Source organism: Halictus rubicundus, chromosome 7 (genome assembly GCF_050948215.1).
Source record: "Halictus rubicundus isolate RS-2024b chromosome 7, iyHalRubi1_principal, whole genome shotgun sequence".
In the NCBI taxonomy this organism is placed as follows: Eukaryota; Metazoa; Arthropoda; class Insecta; order Hymenoptera; family Halictidae; genus Halictus; species Halictus rubicundus.
Genome location: NC_135155.1, coordinates 12,440,571 through 12,464,169, shown reverse-complemented (window position 1 = coordinate 12,464,169; position 23,599 = coordinate 12,440,571). Strand labels below are relative to the sequence as shown.

The following is a 23,599-nucleotide window of genomic DNA, read 5'->3' as shown; positions in this document are numbered from 1 at the left end:
ACTTCAGATTATTTTTTTCAGAGGGAATCATTTTATATTTACATTACAGGTCTATATTATAATATGAATACAGGAATTGTCAAGTCACACTTTTATAATACGCGATACACAAAATACAAAATTTTTTTATGAAAAGTTAAAATTAAAAACAGCGAAGTATGTACAAAATGGCGGTTCTTATAATAGTAACGCTTTCCATCTACTCCTAACAGATTCATAAACAATATATAGAAAATAATGCTTATAGCACTTTCACTCGGTAAAAATTATAATTTAAAAGAAATAAAAATTTTCTTATAAATACTTTTCAGATCCAAATATTTCAAAGTATTAAACTTATTCTCCGAGTTTGCTCCCATTACGATTCAAAAATTACTAACGGTGTGTGTTACAAAAAAGTTCCATTTTGAATAGTCGTTCTACTTGTAAAATAAAAGGAAAATTATCTAAAACGTATAAATATACTGAAATTCGAGTAATAATCTTCAGTCTTTCATCTAGCATCGACGGACCTGAAAATTGTAATTTAAGGTAGCATCGAATATTAAAGATTATAGATCTTAACGAATAAACTATAAAGTTTTATTGATGGCTAACACATCTCGCATCATCATGTTCCTTAGTGTCCATAAGGCGTTTACCACATTCCCATGGTTGCCTACGCCGTTGCCCAGCCATTCAGCTGGCAATTTTGTTACATCAGGAATTTGTGTATTATCTGGATTAGCATTCATCTGTTTATCCCAATTTGATATGTACCGATTTTCTACGTTTAACGCTTCGATATACCTATGAATTAAATGAAAAATATAATTTTTGAATATGTTCATTAGTAACAATGAATATAAAAAAATAACATTTTTACTATTATTAACAAATTATCTTACCGTAAATAGGCATCTGAATGCAATACACGACTTGGTCTTGGAGGAACAGCAACAAACATTGGTTCCGGTTGTTTAGCCGCGGGCATATTGCTTGTTTGCGTCGCAGCTGCTGACGTTTCTGCAAATGAAATTGTGCGGAATGATGCAAAAGTTACATTCTTTTTTAATAAATATAAATGCTTAATTAATACATCTCAATTACCAGTTTCCATTGGCGGTAATATCGTTGGACCTTTTGATGCCATATAATTCCTGTAATAAAAATGATATTGAAATCCGAATTTTTGGAACCCAAAAAGTATAGCTTGATCATTTTGAAGACTTACTTGCTTCTTTCCGAAGGAGGTATTATACGTCCATTCGACTTAAGGATATGCACTTCCTTAACGTGTCTTGCAAGTCTTTGTACACTTGGGAAGGGGGGTACAGATTTTTTCGTGCGACCACATCCGCGCCACTGACATTGAAATTCTACATCTATGGAAAAATTAAAATGAAATTTTACAGAATAAATCTTATTCTATGCTAGTTATAATAAAGTTACGCACCACTAGCGGCATTAATAAAGGACGACTGCACATGTCCATTTTGTTCAGCAATGCAATGATCAATACAATCGGTCATATCTTCAAATTGCCAATCACAATTGTCCCAGCAACATTCGTATACTACATCTTGTATAGAATTAGTCCCTACTGAAACAGATGTCCCTTTAAGTTGTCCTCCGTCTTCATTCATTTTAATTGCTCTTTCTTCCCATGCCTGCTTTTCTCCTGCTGGCAATTTCCTCCACTGAAATAAAAAAGACTTGTATTTATGTTGTTCTTTGTATAACATTTCAATACTCTGTAAACATCCATTTTGTTCAAACCTTTTTCATAGTAGAGCATGGAAAAATGATTAATGAAACTGTTTTCTATACGGTTTCTATTTATGGCTACCATTAAATTGATATACTATTAACGGTATATGAAAACCTAATTTGGAATGTATAGTAAAATAGCAATCATATGTAAGTAAGCAACATTCTATTACAGATTTGAATATACATATAATTACTTTGATGTGTCATATGTGAATGGTAACCCTAAGAAAAATTCAATATATTTAAAGGAAAGACATAGTATGCAGCATCTTTTTCTCTGAACGATACTTTATGAAAAAAAAACGGTTTCATAAGTTTGTACAATACAATTGAAAAATATAATCTGCATACTGTCCTTCCTTAATAGATATATTCTTATTGTAAACTAAAAATCAACAGTCAAAATAAATAAATACCTCGTTGCCAACAATTCTGCTAATCTCCCCAAAGGATGATTCGGGATTGTTTTGTGTAATCTGCGTTCGCATTTTACTCGAATACAAAATATAGCCCGTAACTAATTTCTTACCCGCCGTTTTCTAAACAGAAGAAAACACAAATTATAATGTCACTGTCTTATGAGCAAGTCTTGACATTTATACCTTTAAAGGTAAGACATCTAATTGTTGTTCTAATGTATAGATAATAAACGGTGTAAAAATTGAAAAAACAAAAATAGAAGTATGCTGGCATATTTCTCTAAACAAAAATAAAATGAAATAAATAAAATGTAACATGTAAATCAATTGTAAACAAATAATGTCACGATAAGTCCTACCTTCTTGGTTGACACAGGTGTTTGGGTATTGGAGAGCACCGGTTGAGCTTCTGCAGATCCAACGGACGGTGGACCACCAGCGTCCATGCTGTCCTCCCCAACTCCTACTCCTACTCCTACTCCCACTCCTAATCCTACTCCCATGCCTAGCACATCGGGTTCCAGCTTCGGTAACAATGGTGATGCTTCCTATACCATTTATGTTATGTTACGTTCATTATCCGTTACCGAATGTAATGTCATGAATAGTTTTCGAATATATTCTATCGGTACAACAATCTTATATGAATACTATTTGCTACGTGAAATCTTCTCTGATCAGAAATACTGCAGTGTTCATGAATATAACATTAATGGCGATAACTATAATTTTGATAGAAATACGCAGTCCTTTTCGCACAAAGTTCACAATAGAATGTTTTAAGCTAATACAGTCGCACAACACTTTCTTATGTTTCATCCTAATACCTTAGGTGTACCCTAAGAACCTAAATATGTTTGAGTATTAGTACTGTATGCATTCCGTTCAAATTGCTTAATTTTTATATTATTTGGGTTAGAATGACATGGAAGCGAGACTATTTGGTGGTATTCTATGTATGCATACGTATATACGCTGTATATACTCACAGTATATCTACATATGCATTAGATAAACCCAACAGGTGCTCTGAATTTCAATTCAATGAAAAATCGTTCCCACGTATGTACATCCTATGTAAACACTATATAGAAATGTTTACTATTTAGTGTTATATATCGATTAATATATATATATGTATCAAATATATATTAACTCTTGTATGTTTGCGTGCGTGTATATGTGTATGTGTAAATAAAAAATGATATAAAATCAAATAAACAGACAAAATGAATATGCCGGCATAGAATGAGAAACATGCTCAAATACAAGTTTTTGTGAGATCTTCATCACACGCAAATCGTACTCATGTGTAAACTATATAGTCCTAACTTAATTGGTCTCACAACACTTCATAACATCATACCAACTTGCGTATGACTTTAGAGGAACATGCATAACTTCTGCAACACTAATAGAACAAAAAAAGTTCATAAGAAGAAATTACCATTTCAAATTGTGTTGAACTAGGAGTAACAGACTTGACTTGGTTTTGCGTCTGAGCCACATCACCTGGAACCTACAACACACATATCACATGCGAAGCAATATATTCAGTTAATTGCATACTAATATAATAGGTTACTTATTGTTATAGTATTATTACATGTAATGTAAGCTTGTATACTTAAATTGTGTACACACTTTAGCAGGGTTAATAGGCCTTCGGAAGAAGTATATTTCATCTTCTGTTACTGCCGAATTATGATTGAATTTTTTCAAACCCTCTTGTCCTAACTTCTTCATGAGACTTTTACTTTCGTCATATAATGATTCACAGATATATACATCGTCCTCTGGAATTTCTGTAGGTCGACCTACACACATATACACACACATACAGATACAAACAGTTTAGCAAATAAAATCATTAGAGAATGTATATTTCTTGCTTCTGTCATAGACTTACACATTTTTAATTAAATGACTTTTCAACTACTTACTACAAATATACTCTCCATAGTCAAGGACCGCACATTTTCCAACAATAGCTACAATAGGATGGGTGCCATCAACAGTAGATAAGAAAAGTTCTTGTTTATAAAATAATTTTGTCGGTGTATGTGGCACTTCTGCAGGCATTAACAACCATGGGCCTTTAAAGTAACATTTTCCGCTAAAAATCAAATATGTGTTCTTGATAAATATAATGATCTATAATTTTATCGATAATTTATCGATCGTTTTATACCGGATCGGGACGGGTTCTCAAAAATTTTGGGATTCCCAAGCACATTTGGATCCTAGAGTGTATTGGGATTCTTGAGCATATTCGAGAAGTCCCGACCATAGAATACCCGACATTTTCGGGTTTTTACACACCTTTGTTAATTACCAATATTTAGCGGTACTTATGCTAGAGAATATATTACAATACTTACTCTTTAGTCGACCATATAGCATCAATTTGTGCAATTTGTTGTCTACCTCCATCTGTTGCTACATAGACAAAATCTCCTGTTTTTACAGAACCCGCGCACGTATTGTATTGTTCATAGTAAGTATTTTCCGTATCCTCCGAATTATACAATATTACATTCTACAAAATTAAGAAAATTAGAAAATTAATTTTGACATCACATTAGAGTGTATAATTTATGGTAACTACTACTTTATTTATGATATTATTTATGCATAACTTACAGGTCGTTCCTTTTCAGTTGGTTTTTCTCCTTCTTCTAACTCTGCAATCTCTTCTTTATGCTTTTCTAATCTTTCCTTGTACACTGATATTACCCGCTTCGGTTCCAAAGGTTTATCTCTTGATACAAGTTTCAAATGATCTGGATCAAAATTCCAGACTTTGATTTTTTTAAAAGCTCGCGCTTTCGTAGAATATCGCGACTCACATACGTAAACGTCTTTCTCTAAGAAACCTTCAGGTTGCATTCTAAAATAGTCTTTTACACTTAGAACACAACACCTTCCAGCTACTTTAGCTAAAGGTACAGCTACATGAGCATCACTTTTAAATAATTCTTTATCGAGAAATTTTCTTGAGGCTACATGGTAAGTTTCACTTGGTCTATAAAATAAATTGCCATACAACATTTGTTGTCCCTCTGCATTTGTCCATAAGCGTTCTATAAGAACTACACTATACTCCATGCCACGTTCTGTAGGTTCTATATATGCAAAATCTCCAGCCCTATAAACCTCTTGATTAAAACTCATCGAACCTCCATTGTCACTATTAGTTCCTTCAACATTAGCATTTGTTTCCGAATCCTGTATAAAATAGAAGGAAAAAATACCAAATATATAAAATACTATTCTACTTTGTTTCATTTTTATGACAAAATACTACATACTTTTGTCTCATTCCCATCGCAACTTTCTTCTTCGTTAGGCAATGCTAATTCTTGTTGTTGTTTCACACGTTTTAACTCTGCAACTTGAGCAGAGAGATCAAGCAGTGTATAATTAAGCGCCGGTGAATGTAATAAATCTCCACCACGAGTTACTTCATCACGAGTACGTAAGAAAAATGCTTGTAACTCAACACTATCTTCGAAAGGCTGCGAGTCTGTACGTGACAATCGTCTGGCTCTTTCTAAACATGTAAATACATCTTCTTGGAATCTATCCAGTCGTTTGTAAACACCACGGTCTAATCTTCTTTTAATTAAATCCAATGATAATCCTCGTACTCTGTTATTTGAAATGAACATAGAATTGTGGAAATTAACTTTATAATAGAGAGTGTAATTTCTAAAAAAATAAATATGAGGACATGTTTTTAAATCTCAATTAAATCACAACATACTTTTTTCCATCCACAATATCGTGCTCAGGAAGTTCAGCCATAGAATCCGAATAACACCTTCCTTCTTCGTCTTGGTGGTTATACAAAGCAGTGAAAATGGTTGCCAATATTTCTTGAATCGCGGCTGACACATCTGGCACACTTTCTTCATCTTCGCTTAATTGTAACTTTGTTTGCAGAACTAATCGTTGTAAAATTAGTGCATCCTAAAACATTATTTCAACCGGTTGAAAGCTATGATTCAAATTTATCAGTGATATTAAAATGTTCATCTTTCATAAAAATTAGTATCAATGGGCAATATTCTGAAAAGAATGAAGTAATTCTTTACTTCTGTTTCATTCTTCTTGCACTTTTTTGATAACCGTTGGTCTACTTCCTTGTCTCTCATTAAACGAATAAAACAAGGTCGTACTTTTAGTGTCTTGTTTACAGAAATATTATTATCTTGATTATTGAAGTTCCCCGGTTCAAACATTCTGAGTAATAGTGCACATATATAAAACTTGTAAAGAAATTACAACATTTATAAGACTTATACAGTTACAACATTTATAGATATCTAATAGGCAATTTTTCGTGTATTTAAATTGTAATTATTGATTTGTTAGAACTGCATATCCACATTATTTATACTGGCATATCTATTCATGAATAAAAATCAAACATTATTCAATAAAATTCCACTATGAAATGGTATGAAATGACGAAGATACAAAGATAGCTAACTTCACGTAACCTCAAAAATCATGACCGTAAACAGATCAAGCTTTCCATGTTTTAGCGCGAAATTTCAATTTCACTTCGAACGTACACTCTCCACGACAGATTGCTCTTACTTGTTATTAATTTTTCAGTCAAATAATAAACATAACATTTGTAATCGATACTTTCCTCTTACACTTAATATTTTCTTTTTATCAAAGAATATAAAGGGCATGTTACTTATTGCTATTATTATTTACATGACCAATGATTTATTTTATAGTAATTTACCCGTTTTTTGAACTCAAAATATTAAATTAGAGATTACTATGTCTAGTTTCTCACTAAATGAAATATCACTTCCTTTTTAAATTATTGTAATTATGGACAGTGTTATGAGAATTCTTATTTTACTCTAAATAAATGTATGGTAACATGCATACATATATTATCGTACAAACCTTGTATATTTGTGAATCAGGTTCATTATATTTGCAGGCATTATCAAACATTAATATAAAATCCGACACTAGTTCGTCTAAATTTTCGTATCCATTATTTTTTAATGTAGAAGCAATTTTTTCCATGTTCATTGGTTGTTTGATTACTTCATAGTAATCAGGATACTCATTTTTGTTCGGTAACTTCATAAAAATTAAGGATAACTGCCTTCCTTTGGCATCATGATAATCTTTTATAGTATCATACATGGTTCTTAGTTTTTGTATATGCAGTGGTATAACCTTTTTTGGTCTTCTGCGAACGACAAATAGCAATATAAGTATGACTTTTAATAAAACTAAGAGAATGTATATAATATTTCATGTATGAGTATTAAAGTATTACATTCAGTTTTCAATAGTATTTTTAATGCTCTACATACCCAACATTTCTAGTTGGCGTGGATGCACTTGACTTTACTGGTTTAGGTGTTTCTGGTAAAGGACCTAATTCTTTTACTTTATCCATCAAAACTTTTTCCAAAGTATTTGCATCTTCATATATTAGAGAGCCTTCTTCATTATACTGACGGCAATTATTGAACATTAACTAAAAATACGAAAATAACGATATAATGAAACTGAATATCACAATAAGTAGCGTACAATAAACAGAAAATATATCACATTTGTTTCTCGTATAGTTAAGTATAATACATACTTTAAAATCTTGTATTAATTCATTTTCGCTTTGATATTTCTCTGCTTTAATATTAGCTTCTATAGCCAACATATCAATGGGCTCTGCTATTACTTGATAATAATCAGGATATAATTTTTTAGAAGGTTTCTCCATAAACATTAACATCGGTTGTCGACCATCTTCACACTGTAATGCAGTAACTTTCTCTGTATTGTTAAGTTTGTATTTCAATCATTCAAGTTGGAATTACTTACAACGTATTCTATCACACATTTAACTAATGCATACAATCTTTTCTTCAATGGTATATTGTCCTTATATTTTCCACGGGTTAATAGATTTGAAGCGCGCTTAATAAGTTTTGGTTGATGAGAACTGTTTTCGAATTCACTATCCGAGTCGGAATCCTGCAAGCGTGACAAACATATTAATATGTATGTAACAGCATTAGTAAAGAAAAAGTTTTAGAATAATATTTTCTTTTCCAGTAAACTTACATTTACCTGATCAAATTCTAAAAGTTCTTGTACTTTCTCTTGCATTATTTTTTGCAATTTTACAGCACACTAAAAAATCACAATTTAATTCACATAAACGAATCGTAAGAATTAAATAAATACAATTTACTAGAAGAAGTTAATGTCTACTACCTTATATAATCTAGATGTATGAATATTGTATTTTTTTGCATTCTCAAACATAATATTCATATCGCCAGCTACTTCACTAACTGTACCATATTCACCTTTCTGTAACAAATTAAAAACCACATAAGATTATCATATAAAATATAAAAAAATAATTATATTCATTAATTTTAGTAATTACCTTAATTTTTGTACGAATTTGTAACAAAGAAATAGGATTTTTAATCATTTTGTAGTAATCAGGATATAATCTCTTTGACGGGAGTTTCCAGAAATATTCGCTCATTCTAACTCCTGAATAATAAACGACATTTAATTATAATATTATCTATACGAAATTATATGAAACATTGTAATCGTGTACATCAAATTATTTAAAAGTACCTTGATTATTTGGTGCTGTTCGAATAGTTTGGAATAGCTGCCACTGTGGATTGTCTGCCTCCTCCGTTTCTGCAGATTCTTCTTCTTCGTCATCGCTTTCTTCATCTTCGTCTGGTAATGTTGCAGTTTGAGCTATTAAAGATTGCGCCATAGTGCGACTACCTCTTTTACTCCGTGTCGATGGAGCAGTTGTTGCAATTTTTGGAATACTGCTACTTATGCCAGTATCCTGTTTCCTTGCTGCTGCAGTAATGATCTTCTTTAAAAGTTTAGCATCCTTGTAAATTTGAGAACCAGGTTCGTTAAACTGACAAGCATTACGACACATTAGCATTAAATCCTTCTCCATGTCTGCAACACTGCTATATGCTCCCTCTTGAATTTTCCTTGCAACCGTTTTCAAATCTACTGGTGTCTCTATTACATCATAATACTCAGGATATAGCTGTAAATGTATTAGTATTGTTACAATACTGTAGTTGAAAAAATAATGCAATAATGTATCGCCAATATGAAAGTATGCGAAACCTTTTTAGATGGTTTAAGCTGAAACATTGTATGTAATGGCCTGTTGTTATCAGTTGGATCTGTTGCTGTCATAACAGCTGCAAATAAATCTTCAAAAAGTTGTATTGTTTCTTCATCTGGATTTGTAGAACTTTCAGATGTATCTTCTGCATCTTCTTGTTTTGTTGCAACTTTTCGAGCCTGTATGATTTACTCCCCATTAGTTTTAATTGATTAAATAAAACAATATCATGTATGTATATATATATATATACAGGATGTCTTGCATACTGTGGACAATAGGTTGATCCCTGAAGTCATTTGAAGTGACTTTTGCCTTTGCCAAAACTTTACCTTTTGCTCTGCTTTTTTGTTAATAACTCCTTAACAGGAGCCACAGAGAACATTTTCGCAAAAGAAAAAGTTACTTTAAATGACGTCGGGAATTATCCCTTTCAAAGAAGTACAACATTTTTGGGACACCTTGTATATACATATATATAGAATATGTATATGTATATATGTATACTTGCCAATCTTGCTACTTTTAATATAAGTTTTCCTTTAGGTTCTGGATCTTCATATTCTTCTGTAATTCGATTCTTTGTATTTATACACAATTCCCAAAGTTCTGTAGCATCTTTATACTCAGGAGATGTACGCTGTAGAGAAACATTTATTATTATATATTGAAATTTCATATTTTCCGTGTTTCGTACACTTTCTACATTTACTAATTCATATATTATTACCATATAAAAAGCTTTTGCGTTATTAACCATAAGTTGAATATCAGCTGCTAAGTCATCCATATCTCTATATTCGTCAGTTTTTAACTTTTGTTGAACCTTTAGTAGGTCTATAGGATTCGTTACAACTTCATAATAACCTGGTTCTTGTCTGCGTTTAGGCACACGTATAAATGCATCACATAATAATGTTCCATCTTCCTTTTTCTGATTACGTAGCACATCATATAATTGTTGGCACAGGTCACTCTAAATAGATTTGATTAAACAAGTATTAAACAATGTACTATTTTTATAAATACTAATCGTTTGCCGTGCATGATAACTTACAGGATCTAATTTTTTTCTTCTTTTTGTTGGTTCAGGTGGTATATCATCGCCGTCATCCTCCGTACCACGACTCGCAACTGAAGATGTTCTGCGGCGTTTGTTCATCTTGAATTATCTTAAAAAATATAAAAAATAAACGTGTGCACAAACACAAATAACACTAATGTCCTGTTTCACACTAAAATACTACATTATAATCTGAAATCTAAGTGATAGTGTCATTGTATACAGAAAAAGTGTTTGACTACATGTTATGCTTGACCAATATAATTACATCACTTGGAGTACACAAAATTGGAGCACAATCGAGCAACTTACGAACGGAATTTCATACACAGAATACAAATTTACTGAATATGTTACTTCACAAAGAAATTCCTTTGCGTACGTATTAGGTATGAAAGTAATCGAGATACACAACTGCAGTTAAGAAAATTTCGCCGCCATGATATGTCGCCACTGTGCTTTAAAATGCAGAAGTGCATAACGTTTTAATTTTTCGTTTGTTAAATTTCAATCGAGTGCGTTATAAATTGAATGTAAAGGCAAATATTGAAATCCGCTCGCGTTTCAACGATCCTCCGGCATATGTCACCAACGTTTCTGATAAATCGTTGTCCAACTAAAATTTACCGCCATATCAAAACCTCAGTGCATCTTTGAAACTCGTTCCTCTATAGCTACAATTATTTTTCCTCTCAAAGCATTCGTGTTATCGTACTTTGAAATTCTCACCTGCCGTTAAAATTTGTACAAAAAGATTTTTTATTAATATCGAACATGTAAAATAAAAGCGTTGTAAATGTTGAACGCTTTTCATCTGCAACACACGATGACACACGACTTGGCTAACGCCATGTCGTAAGCAACCGTCGGTTTATAATCACACGAACTGTACGATCCTATGGCCAAAAATAGAGGCTGCTTCATATGCCCTTTCGTATATGAATTAGCTCAGTCGGTATAGAAGATTTCAATCTTTTCGAACACACTCGCAATAAATCAAAAACGTGTATCCTACATATGTAAGATATATCTTATATATATATGTATTGATATAATGCTATAGTCATACGAGTAATTGATCATTTTAAATAAAAAGTAGTAGCAAAGAGGAAATTTCCTCTCTGATAGTGGGATTAAACATAGAGTAAATGAGAGTGCACACGCCTGGGGTTTCGATGCCTCCGATATAGTGCTACACTCAAATGGGACAGAACCTAACTGACTCTTCTGCAGCATGGACTAAAACCCATGTTAGTCATTTATAACAGAAAGGAAATGAGACTGCTCACGCCCGGGATTTTAGTGTCCCCGAAATAGTGCTGCCCTCTAGCCTAATTTTTAGCCTGGATCAGAACCTGCATCATCTTTTTAGCCTGGACCAGAACCTGCATCATCTTACCTGCATCATTAGCAGATTCCAAATAATGCCAGAGTGGATGCTACTTCTATGTTAAAAGAGGCTTTTCTATCTAGGCTCTGATCCAGCGTAAAAGATGATGCAGGTTCTAATACTGGCTAAAAAGTTGATGCAGGTTCTATTCCAGGCTAAAAAGATGATGCAGGTTCTGTTCCAGGCTAAAAAGATGATGCAGAAAAGTGGGGACACTAATCCCCAAGCGTGAGCACTCTCATTTCCTCTCTGCTATTAGTTCCGACCGATACGGTAGGATGTGACACTGAAATGGTAAGGGGGCTCTATTGAATAGAGCCTATTCGCTTTATTGTAGCTAAAATTTAGCCGGACGCTATCTTGAATTGCGCGCATGCGCGGGGCGCTACTGTGCTGCTACCATACCTAACGATCGAGAAGCAACTATTATTCAGATACACAGTGATACACAGATACACAAAGAAGTTCTCACCTCCTGCTGCTCGTAGCCATTTTAACTTACCTTGAGGTAGTTCGCACGGATCAAGTAAGTTTTCCTACATTATAATACACTGTTAGCTGTACGGGTTGACAGTAAGCATTGTTATCTTCTTCATATAGTAAAATATGAATCGTAGCATATTCATATATCTCTTACGAGTAGTTTCTAATGTTTTTTGAAACATTCATATTCTGTTAGGTAACCACTTGATAAATTCGATAATCGGTACGTAATATTATTTAAAAACTAAATGTCCATTTCAACTTGAATTAATGTTTTTATACTTTTATATATTGATAAAATAAATCTTTACTTTAGAAGTCTTTTACTAATTTGTTAGTTAGTAAATCAATATTTTACAGAAATTAATAACTTGAAAATACATTGTAGGAAAGTGGTACATCAAGTAAAATGCTAATCTCTTTTTTTATTTTAAATATAATTTTTGTAATAAAATATAACAATGTAAGATACAAATGCATATTCAATTGTATAACAATTATGAATTAACCCTATTGTAATATAAAATTATTAGTATTAATATAAGAGCCAAATGTCAAATAATATTCTAATAACGTTTATATTATTATAGTAAATAATGGCCGGCAAACTGCTTATTTCATGTTTGCGACAAAACATTCCAATTCACATTCGTGGAATGGCCACTGTTCATTTTCCAGACAGAATTGGCAATAGAGAGATAGTAGGTTATGGATACAATGGAGAGGAATCATACATGGATCGTATTGACTATCCTTTGCCTGCTATCCGTTTTAAAGCCAATACACCAGATATCATGGTATAATAGCTTTCACAATTATTAATAATAAATCTCTTGAAAAAGAAACTATAAAAATGATATACACTGAGTTCATCATAAAATATTATAGATAGTCTTACTAATAGAATCGTTTTATATAATACCATGCAAAATATTATGTCAAAAAACATTTTTCTATCTTGGCTATGTAACAGAATCATTTCAACTGGGTTACATGTGTATACCATTTTTAACTATGTGTACATATATTTATAATATTTTCAAACAACACAAATATTTATTTTTCACATGTACAATTGTTAGTTAATCTTGTTCATACTGTACTAATTGTGAAAATAAAAGTAAATGTATTGAAAAAAATTAAATTCAATAATAGGATTATAAATGTCATTCATTCTTTACATAGGCATTGAGGGAAAAGGAAAAAGGAGATTGGAAGAAATTGTCTATTGAGGAGAAAAAAGCATTATATCGTGCAAGCTTTTGTCAAACGATTGTAGAAATGCATGCTCCAACAGGAGAATGGAAAGGAGAGTTAGGAATTTCACTTATACTCGTGGCACTCACTTTTTGGATGTTCTATTTCCTTAAAACATTTGGTAAGTTAAAGGAAGACCATGTATTCTATGCAAAATATTATCAGATGTCCTGAAATGTTTGTACAGTTTCTTTTTTGAGTGATCAGGTTTAGTATTTTTTAATTGCCTTTCACTGTTTTTATGAATCTCAGAGTTAGAAAAACTTAGAATGCATTAGTTAGGATAAAGAGCACTCTTTATCGCTCTTCATCATCGTGTAATTTTTGTTGTAATGTTTCTTGAAAATTTTTTTTGTAAATTTGTTGAAAAATTTGAAATCACTGTTTATACTCTCCAAGAATACATTATTTTATAAGTCAACATTATTTTCGTCAAAGAAGCAATTTTATATAAAAAGAAAATGTACGAATTTGTATTATAATACAAACTATTCAGAGCATAGAATAGATTTAAAAACTTGCGCTTTTTATTTATTTTTTAAAGCAGATTTTTCAGTACTTTCTTTCATTTTACAGCTTATCCAGAATTACCAGAAACATTCGATGAAGAACACAGACTAGCTCAATTGGAACGTATGCGACTACTTGAAGTCAATCCTATCTCTGGAATTAGTAAAAAATAATTTACTCATATAATTTTCACTCAAAACATAGTTTAAAATTAATATGTTGTAACGTAACACTTATTCAAAAACTAATTATGTAAAATTAATAGAAATGAATAAAGTGTTATTGTTGGAATTTATAACTTTTAATATGCAGTCCATCCAGTCCAACTCTGGTACCTTGATCGTCTACCTCTGTTTATGCAAAAAATATCACAGTAAACAAGTGCCAGTATTATTTTAAATGAGGTTCAATCATCTAAACTCTAAATTATTAAAAGAAATTCTAGCAGCTCGAAAAAATTCAATTTGGTTTGAACATGGTAAATGTTAGGTTAATAATGTATAGCCTGTAAAGTATTAAATCAAAAACTATAGCAAAGTAGGATTAATCATAGTGTAAATATTCAATGACACGTACTTACGTTCATCTGATTTTGCACTATTAAATTTCTTTCTATGGAGAGCAGTTCAAGTAACGATTTATGAGCATATTCCTACAACACCCAGAAATGTAAAAGGATGCATTAGAACTGTATTTAGTAATATTAGCATATTATAAGAGGACTAGTCATCCATTGTAAATTAAAAACAACAGAGATATCTTCAAAAAAGATTAGCTTTCATAGTATTCGTTTTTTCAAAACAAATGTTTTTCTCTAACATTTCATCTTATTATTAAAAATAAATGAAATATTTAACCATTTGCAGTCCTACTGCAGTTCAACTCAACATCATATTTCGTTCCAACTACATACTATCATAACTATAAACTTTATTAAAGTTCTCTTATTTAAACTTTCCTTATGCAAATGACACGAGTTGTGATCGGTATTAACTGAAAAATTGGGAAATGTTTGGTGGAAAAGGAGGGAATTTTTATATGCAAAACATGTAAAAGGAAACTTGCAGTACCGTATGTTAGAAAATGTTTCAAACGATATTATATGATGAAACATTATATGTTATAAACTGGAATAATAATACATTTTTTAATACATTAAAATAATTGTGGTTGTAATATGGAGACAGCAAAGGATTAACATATTTGAGTTAAAAGAGATACCCTATATACCTACAATCTTTTATTTTGTATTCACCTTCATTGAAATTGATGTGTAGATTTATGAATGTAGGGACCAACCTTATGATCCATATATCTAAGTATATGTTTTTATAAATTATAAATATACATCATTTTTTATACTTGGCTGTTTATTGCAAACTAAAATTTAATATTACATTGTTATAACATAGTATCAAAAAGAATGACAACGTCACAAAGAAACCTGTTATCACTGTTTATTCAAATTTTCCGTCGTTATACATTTTTTTTTTTAATAATTTCTGAATACAGACAACACACAAATCGCAAATTTTTTATGAAATTTTGAGAAAGTTTGACCTCAATTAAAAAGTCAGTATTCATTTTTAGACATTATATAATCGTTTGTAGGAATAACATCAAAATATAAGAAATTAATTATGTACATAACTCTAAGAATGTAAGATCCACATTTTAGCGTTTACAACATACATACAACATATATACATATATACATAGCTATATGTATGTTGCAATAAGCAATTGACGTTCTAATTATAAAATGGAATCACAGCTTATAATGTTATTCATGGATACTGTTGCCTTCAATATTATACAGAATACTGCACAAATATACATTAAGAAATTATTTTTTAGATATTAAGAAAAGTGAATATTAATAGTGTTTCTTTTAATCTCTTTGCTTGAATTTAATAAGAAATAGTGCTTAAATTATATAAACTTGTATGAACACAAAATGCAATTGTGATACAGATTCTGAATTAGTATACTATACGCAACAATTTTCCTTTTTTTTTTTTATATTTGAAAACAAAAATTTATTTGTCTGAAAAACGGAATGTAATTTTTAATGAATTAAATGTGAGATACTTTCGTAATACATCATTCGGAGTCCTCAGTGATATCAAGGCCTTTATACGTATTGTCATATACAAAATTTTTTTGAAATGTTGCTCAGTTTTTAAAAAGTAATACAGAACATGTTTTAAATGCAATGTCCACTGAATTCACTTGACATTCGATCATGACATGTATTTGATAATATATACTGTTATTTGATAATATAAAAATAATGTATCATTATTCAGGGGAGACTAAAAATTACAAACTAGTGTTATGAAATCAGCAATATTGTATAAAAAGTAAAGCATTATGCACAATTACGATTTCAAAGAACACAGTGTAAAAATCTAAAATGTATTATTTTTTTCAGCAATAAGTTAGTATTTTCAAAAATATTTTTATTCAAAATTTGTTGATCACCAGCACACGAACTTATAACTTAACTAAAACATTTTCACAACAGTACTGGACTTACATATTACAGAAAAAAATAGATAATTTTCACATATACATGGACATAGCCATGACTTCAGATGATAACATATTGTAACAAATACTATTTTAGGTACGTATAAAATAAAGAAAAATTTAGTAGGTAACTCTTAGACTTATTTTTCTATGCTTGATAATGTATATTACAATATTTACAATTGGTAAATCCCAATATCATTAATTTTTTTGTCACCCCTTTGTTATAAGAATATAGTTTCATATAGAAAACTAAGTCTTTATCATCATTATTAGAGCTTGCATTGTAGCTTCATGAAATCTTTAAGAAAACTGCACTGTAAATAATCTTCATATATAATAATGTTCATATTATATAAATGTATTACAATAGATTTTATCAATGGTTATGATAAAACTATTGCTATTTAAAGATTGCAATAAGCTTGTAACTTTGTAAACAATATTTAATAAAATACGACATGTTTTCTTAATGTTTCTTTTTTTCTTGTAATATGTGCAGTAATGTGAAAAAAAGTAAAATGAAACCAATCTATATTACAATTCTGTACGTCTTTGGTATTTCAACTTTCGTACAGAATACAAAAAAGATATTTTTGATGAAGTGGAGAACTCAACTACATTTAGAGCAGTTTCTTGACCCTATAAGAAAAAAATCACAGAGTTTATAAACTCTTCATCGTTATAAACACTGAGCCCCTCTGTACACAAAAGTGGAAAGGTTAATTTAATTGTGTGATGAAAGTTAATCAGTGTCTTTTCACCACACGATTATGATATTGAGCTCGCTACTTAAATGACAAACAAAGTCCAACATTATTTTGCACGTTTCATCACCGTACACAATCTCCAGTACCACCGCGAGGTGTAATGCACTGTTTTTTTCGTTTTACAGTTTGTGGTCTAGAACTTGGACTGTGGCTGTTGTTGTTACTTCCATTACTATGAAGAGAATGTTTGGCTTTACTTTGTCCACTTATATTATTATTTATTCCACGATGATGATAATTTCCTCTGGAGCTATGATGGTTACCTATGATAAAGAAATATTCGTACGTTTACAAGGTGTCCATAAAAAATACTAAATTACTAATTTTATTTTAACGGTGTACATCAGTAGTTTCCAAATTTTATGTTATTACGCCTCCCTTAAAAAAAATCCTTTTTATAATACACCCCCATTTAAAATTGAATGTTCTTTTATGAAAGTTTATTTATAAATATACATTCTTTTTATTTATATATGTTATGAAAATTACATTTCCAGTTTCGAAATCGCTGGTGTACATTTTACATGGTAAATTTAACGGTGTACATTTAACGACAGTGTAAAATTAATAGTTTTAATACATCCCTTTAATTCAAACTTACCATGAGCAGTTCCCTTATATGGTTTTTTCCATTGTGAATGATGATGAGTGTGTTGATTATTATATACATGTTTTTCTTTATTTGTATCTTCACCCTTCCCACCAGTGTTTGGAGAATTACCTCGACTACATTCAGAATCCTATGAACACAAAAATACAAATTATTGTTTAATGTGCATTAAAACTATGGTTATAATAAAATGTGATTATAATATTAGTTATAGTATGATTCTATATTAAAGAAAAAAAACAGTAATACTGTACTGTATCACTTGCTGGAGCAGATAATGTTGATGCATCGGATCCGGTTGAACTAGATAATGAGTCTACCTCGCTCAAAGGTAGTGGGAATGTTTCTTTAATCCACTTGCGATAATCTATTACTTCATCCGTCACGCGAATTATTCTTCCTAGTATACTGCAAAATTTATGTTTATAAACATTTAAATAAATCTTATTATAATAACAAATAATAACATAAGTTTTTAGTACTTAGATAATCTCACCTTACTTTATTTGCATCATTGACTAAAATATTTAAAGGACTAACTGCTTGCGAAAGGACATAATAAGCCCAATCAAATGCATCTTTTACATATAATGCGCCATAACTACTACGGCCAATATCGTTTCCAGGTGTAAGTGGATCTTCTATACACAATAAAGAAGGTCGATGGCCATCTATCATATCACGTTGAACCTATAATTAATGCAAAAAGTGTTAATCAAATTTCGTTGAGAAATAAGTAACAAATTTACATGTTAAAAAGTAACACTGGTTAAATGGAACTACTTGTACATTATATCCACAAAAGGGAAATGATTAAATATTTTAGTTCATTAGATTGTAATCACTAGACTGCGGATTTTTATGCAAAATAAAAATTGTCCAACTCAAGTGTATGAAACGGAAGTTAAATGAAAATATATTTTCGCTTTTAATTATCTTAAAAAGTCGAAAAATACAACAATATTTTCAAATTCTCCTAATCAGTTCCATCAGTTTTGTATTTGACCTATCCACTTTTGTCATATGTGCATTAAAACCGCAGTCTAGTAATCACTTAATAATTCAATACCATTTCAAGTCTTGTTGGACTCATTCTTTGTGTAAGATATTTGTGATTTCATACAAGAGACTTAAAATTTCTTACTTTTCTGCAGATCAATCATTGCTTAATATAAAAAAAAATTATTTACAAAATATTGTTTAACATGTTACATGTATAGTTCTGTCAATTGACATTTTCTGTACAATTAATTAATTCATAACGACATACATTACCTCTTCCTTGGATATGTAAGTACCACCGTCTTTAACACGAATTCCTGTCTTAACGTAATTAAATTTTCTACCATATAATTCCAAAAATTCTATTAATAGCACCCCAAGGTTAGCATTTGAACAGTAAGCATTTTGTCTGGGATGTAACTGGAATGAAAATTTTTCTACGTAGTAAGAAGATTAATTTTTCATTTTGGACAAAGTGAATTATCTTTTATCAATTGAGTGCCCCATATATTTTAATTTTATAAATGTATGTGCTTCTAGTTTTATAGTTATTTAATGACAGGTTGTTGTTCAAGCATCGTAAATGTAAAAAGACACAGTAAAAACATACCTGTAAAAAACTGATAGTCATAAGTATTAAACTGTATGAAGAAATTCCACCAGTAAAAACTTCATTCAGGTCTCTTTGTAACAAGAATTGTTTTAATACCATAACTAGTTTCTCCAGCACAGGATACCGCTTCTTGAAAGAATTAATCAATTCTGCAGATTTGACACCATTATTCATATTAAAACTGATATCTACTTTAATTTCAGTTTCTTTATCAGTTAACTTGACAATTGGAACACTAGCTTTGTCTAAAACTTTAATAGATGATGGTTCAGCAATATTTTGATCCAGTAAAGCACGTTCCAAAGTACGCAATGGAAGATCTGTCCATATTCCTATTACTACTAAATCTATATCACTGAAAGAAAAAATGAATTCAATGTACTCACATGATTTAAAAATATATATGTATAAAATACCAAGCAGATTATGTTTCTTATATTATAAAACATTTAATATTGTTTTGGTTATCCATATAGAAAATTTTAAATCCAGCATAGTCATATTATGGCTTGTTGTTATTCTCAATGAGAATATTACAATAAACATTTTTTTAAGTTACCGCATACAATAGGCAAATTAATTTAATACGAAATTATATATTTGGCATGTATATACATTACTGAACACATTTTGTTTTAAATATGTACAATGATACGTACCTTGTAGGTAAATATAAACCAGTGCGAAAGCTGCCAAATACTTCAACCTTAGAATCTGGCCAGAGATCATAAATTACTTGTTCTATCCTTTTGACAACACGCATTCGTAAGCTATGTTCTTCATTAGATGGACACATATAGGCAAAAAAATCTTCAATTTCTTCATGCAACCTAGACATTAAAAAATTAATAAACAAATAGTCATTGTATTTAATTATGGTAATTATAGAAATGCTTTATGCTACATATAATAATTTTCATTGTAAAGTAATTTAACATACACACGTGTTGATCACTACTGGAACTATGTACAATAAATGATAAATTGTATACTACCTTTATATGAACAATATGACAGATATACCCACAATTATTTGATCACTTGTTTGATATACAAGGCTCTAAGCTTTTGTTAATAAAAGAGAAAGCATTAAGATATTTGAAACTGTACGTATAATAAAAAGCAATACATGCATCCAAATAAATATGAAACAATTATAAAAAAAAGATTGTGTCTTTTATTTTTTCCCTTGCATTAATTATAAATGTTTTCAAGTAAACAAATATTTTAGAGCTTCCATCTGCACATGTATATTATCATTAATAAAACACACTACTGAAATATATATGATAAACGATATATAATTCTAAATGTTCTCATTTAAAGACACAATGATGTATAAAACTTTTATCTTTGAATCGATACTGTAATATAATAAAATGAATATTATTCGAATTGAATGTACCAATTTTCATTTACAGTTACAAAAATTTCTAAAAGAGATTCAAGTTAACAACATTAATGATTTCCTTTAATTTGCTATACACATTTGCAAATTTAAATAATTAGAACCTGAAATCAATCAAGAAAATTAAAATATATTGTTAATTATAATCTAAAATATATCACAATGATAGTAAACATAATCATTATTTTTTAATGTAGGGATTTAAAGAAATATTAATTTTTATTTTTGAACACAGAGCTTGAAACAATAAACCAAATAAATATTGCTTATAGAAAAAATACTTAATATTCATAAAAAATTATAAAAAGATATCCGAAAGACAAGATAAAAATGTTAAAATAATACTGAAATTGATATACAAAGTCAATGTAGAATTTAATATGTTTGTATTTATCTTGTTGTAAGCAACCAATGAAAAATTACTAACATAATATAAGAATAACATAAAACAAAAAATATACTTAAATTTCTCAGAAAAAGATTATAGTTTATAAGTGGCTATACAAAATTCAATATTCAACAAATATTACTGCTTACAGTTATTAAAAAATATTGATAAAAATGAAATTATTGTGAAGTAGTACGTTGTATCGTTTAATATAAGACAGTGGTAACTACGTTGGTTTCCAAATAATTTGTAATATTGTAAATAAAAACATAAATAGTTATATTACATAAACATCCACGTGCATTTCCAAGACTATTATATCGGTGGCCACTAAAATTTGTAAGATTTTGCAAGAATATTAAGCAAAATATGACTTCAAATTATATTGTTCATATGTTGAATAAGGAATACGATTTCCTATTCTTAAAGTTACGAATTACAAACGAACCCTACTAAGTATACCCTATTTGTAAACGAGCGTGCAAGACACATAACCTTAGCTATGCCCATATGGAAGAATTACACAGAACACGATAGTTCCACTTCGAAAGGGTAAATAATAATTGAACATTCGTTATGAATACTCACCCAATAACTCCTTTTGAATAATGTTTATTGGGTACACGCCACGGACAGCCTCCGTATTCGCCAACTAAGGCATCGTAATTGTAGTTCATGCCGTAGGTACTAGCACGATTATCACCTTTCCTACGCGATGGATTATAATAGATATTGCCTGTTTGATGTTGCATGCGGTCTCCCCGAAAATTAAGAGAATCTAAAGCTATGAAGTCTTGCTGAAGCTTCACTCCCATCACATTCGAAGATGAATCGTTCTTCAGCGTTAAGATATCAAGACCTTTCTCAGCTTCCCAAATGTGTAACCACAAATCCTTAGCGGGGCCGAACTGCTCCGGTTGATACCAACCGATAGTCGGATCCATTAAATAGTTCTCGATTCCGTATCTCACGATTAATGGTCCTTGTGCACTACACTACAATTCCAATCTTAATTCAACTTTAATTGAAAAATTGTCTGATTTATTGTAACCTGCGAACACTATGAAATTCATATATACGATCAATGAATAACAGCATTTTAGAAGGAACTTCGTACGCTACTACACGATATAGTGTGGCAACGCCTCTCAGATTTCACTACCAGAGGGCTGCCATCCAGCAGATAATTCTCGTAAGTTCTTGAACAATATCAAAGACTAGGTATAACCAGAGAGGATACCTCTGGTATAATAAGAGGAGACACTCCGGGCAGTGTACCCACGTACCCACCCACTGAGCCACTGATATATATACATAAAAGTGGCGGTACCTTTAAAATCGATTGGTGGCCTATTCCTTTAAGTTGTTTAGGCAAGCGGGAAATCAAATCGATTTAATACTCTTATTCCGTGCGAATGTCTAATAATTAGAAATCTGTCTAAATCAGAAGAGGAATTCGGTTTATACAATCATTTTTCCCACTGTCACACATTCATACCATGTCTTTCCACACACGTACCCTTCTTCATTTATATATCATTCCTTTAAGCTCAATTTCTAGAGTGAAAATAAATAAACTACTCCAATAAAATAATCAATAATAATTTAATTATATTACATATATAAATTTAAATATATTACAATATATATTATAAAATATTTATAGCGCAGTTCAACGAACATTGCCGAAGTTTATCGATCCTTACCGAATGGACCTTTAAATTGGTTGTATTATCTCATCTCTCTTCAAAAGTAGTTTCCTTGTTAGAGTGTCGCATCTCATATATTATAAATCAGAGAGTTCATACAATGATGAAATTACGCATACAAGGTAGTATAAACAATAAACAATTTTGTGCTCCCTCAAATGGGAGAATGAAACTTTTTTATTCGAACATAAGTCTCTAGGTAGATGAACTAACTGTAGGTAACTATAACAACAAAAAATTATAACAAATATAACATCTCTTGTATATAAACAAGTATTTTCCAACATTACTTCAACAGATTAATGATTCAGATGATTTCTAGATAAGCAAGGATTGACTGCTTACATGGATTTACTCAAAAGCGGGAAAAGTTGCGAGTTCAAAAAACCTGTGCACTTTAATTTTTAGCTAAAATAATTCTAATTCGTATTGTTATATTTTACATGTTTTCAAATGTAAATACAATCTGTTTTTTCAAACCAAATAATTTGATACACATACATGTTTTGTTAAATGTTT

The 23,599-nt window shown here is 30.5% G+C and overlaps 3 protein-coding genes across 7 annotated transcripts; 1 reads left to right on the top strand and 2 right to left on the bottom strand.

Annotated features, from left to right (window-relative positions):
- Positions 1–560: 560 nt before the first annotated feature.
- Positions 561–11,294, bottom strand: Polybromo (protein polybromo). 3 transcript variants are annotated; one of them, XM_076790289.1, is made up of 27 exons: positions 11,138–11,294; positions 10,403–10,517; positions 10,076–10,321; positions 9,857–9,985; positions 9,345–9,524; positions 8,817–9,261; positions 8,614–8,726; positions 8,436–8,534; positions 8,283–8,351; positions 8,040–8,192; positions 7,804–7,971; positions 7,526–7,692; positions 7,104–7,398; positions 5,938–6,143; positions 5,483–5,822; positions 4,815–5,399; positions 4,553–4,710; positions 4,115–4,287; positions 3,816–3,988; positions 3,619–3,690; positions 2,531–2,719; positions 2,169–2,291; positions 1,436–1,679; positions 1,214–1,364; positions 1,090–1,139; positions 888–1,005; positions 561–789 (listed from the first exon to the last, which is right to left on the bottom strand). In XM_076790289.1, exons 2-27 carry the CDS (start codon positions 10,505–10,507, stop codon positions 573–575), a joined length of 4,968 nt encoding a protein of 1,655 aa, XP_076646404.1. In that variant the 5' UTR covers positions 10,508–10,517; positions 11,138–11,294; the 3' UTR covers positions 561–572. The 3 variants fall into 3 exon arrangements, with proteins under 3 accessions (XP_076646404.1, XP_076646405.1, XP_076646406.1); XM_076790290.1 differs by having other exon boundaries at positions 8,043–8,192; XM_076790291.1 differs by having other exon boundaries at positions 8,289–8,351.
- An 897-nt stretch (positions 11,295–12,191) lies between these two features.
- Positions 12,192–14,339, top strand: LOC143355476 (cytochrome c oxidase subunit 4 isoform 1, mitochondrial). Of its 2 annotated transcripts, none has more exons than XM_076790285.1 (4): positions 12,192–12,324; positions 12,872–13,078; positions 13,467–13,659; positions 14,115–14,339. In XM_076790285.1, the coding sequence occupies exons 2-4, from the start codon at positions 12,878–12,880 to the stop codon at positions 14,219–14,221; spliced, it is 501 nt and encodes a 166-aa protein (XP_076646400.1). In that variant the 5' UTR covers positions 12,192–12,324; positions 12,872–12,877; the 3' UTR covers positions 14,222–14,339. The 2 variants fall into 2 exon arrangements, with proteins under 2 accessions (XP_076646400.1, XP_076646401.1); XM_076790286.1 differs by lacking the exon at positions 12,192–12,324 and adding an exon at positions 12,379–12,504.
- Positions 14,340–16,489: 2,150 nt separating this feature from the next.
- On the bottom strand, positions 16,490–22,560 carry LOC143355470 (terminal nucleotidyltransferase 4B). Of its 2 annotated transcripts, XM_076790279.1 has the most exons (9): positions 21,960–22,560; positions 20,235–20,405; positions 19,768–19,930; positions 19,573–19,704; positions 19,236–19,382; positions 18,457–18,650; positions 18,215–18,368; positions 17,952–18,090; positions 16,490–17,613 (listed from the first exon to the last, which is right to left on the bottom strand). In XM_076790279.1, exons 1-9 carry the CDS (start codon positions 22,313–22,315, stop codon positions 17,414–17,416), a joined length of 1,656 nt encoding a protein of 551 aa, XP_076646394.1. In that variant the 5' UTR covers positions 22,316–22,560; the 3' UTR covers positions 16,490–17,413. The 2 variants fall into 2 exon arrangements, with proteins under 2 accessions (XP_076646394.1, XP_076646393.1); XM_076790278.1 differs by having other exon boundaries at positions 19,573–19,930; positions 21,960–22,558.
- Between the last annotated feature and the right edge of the window lie 1,039 nt (positions 22,561–23,599).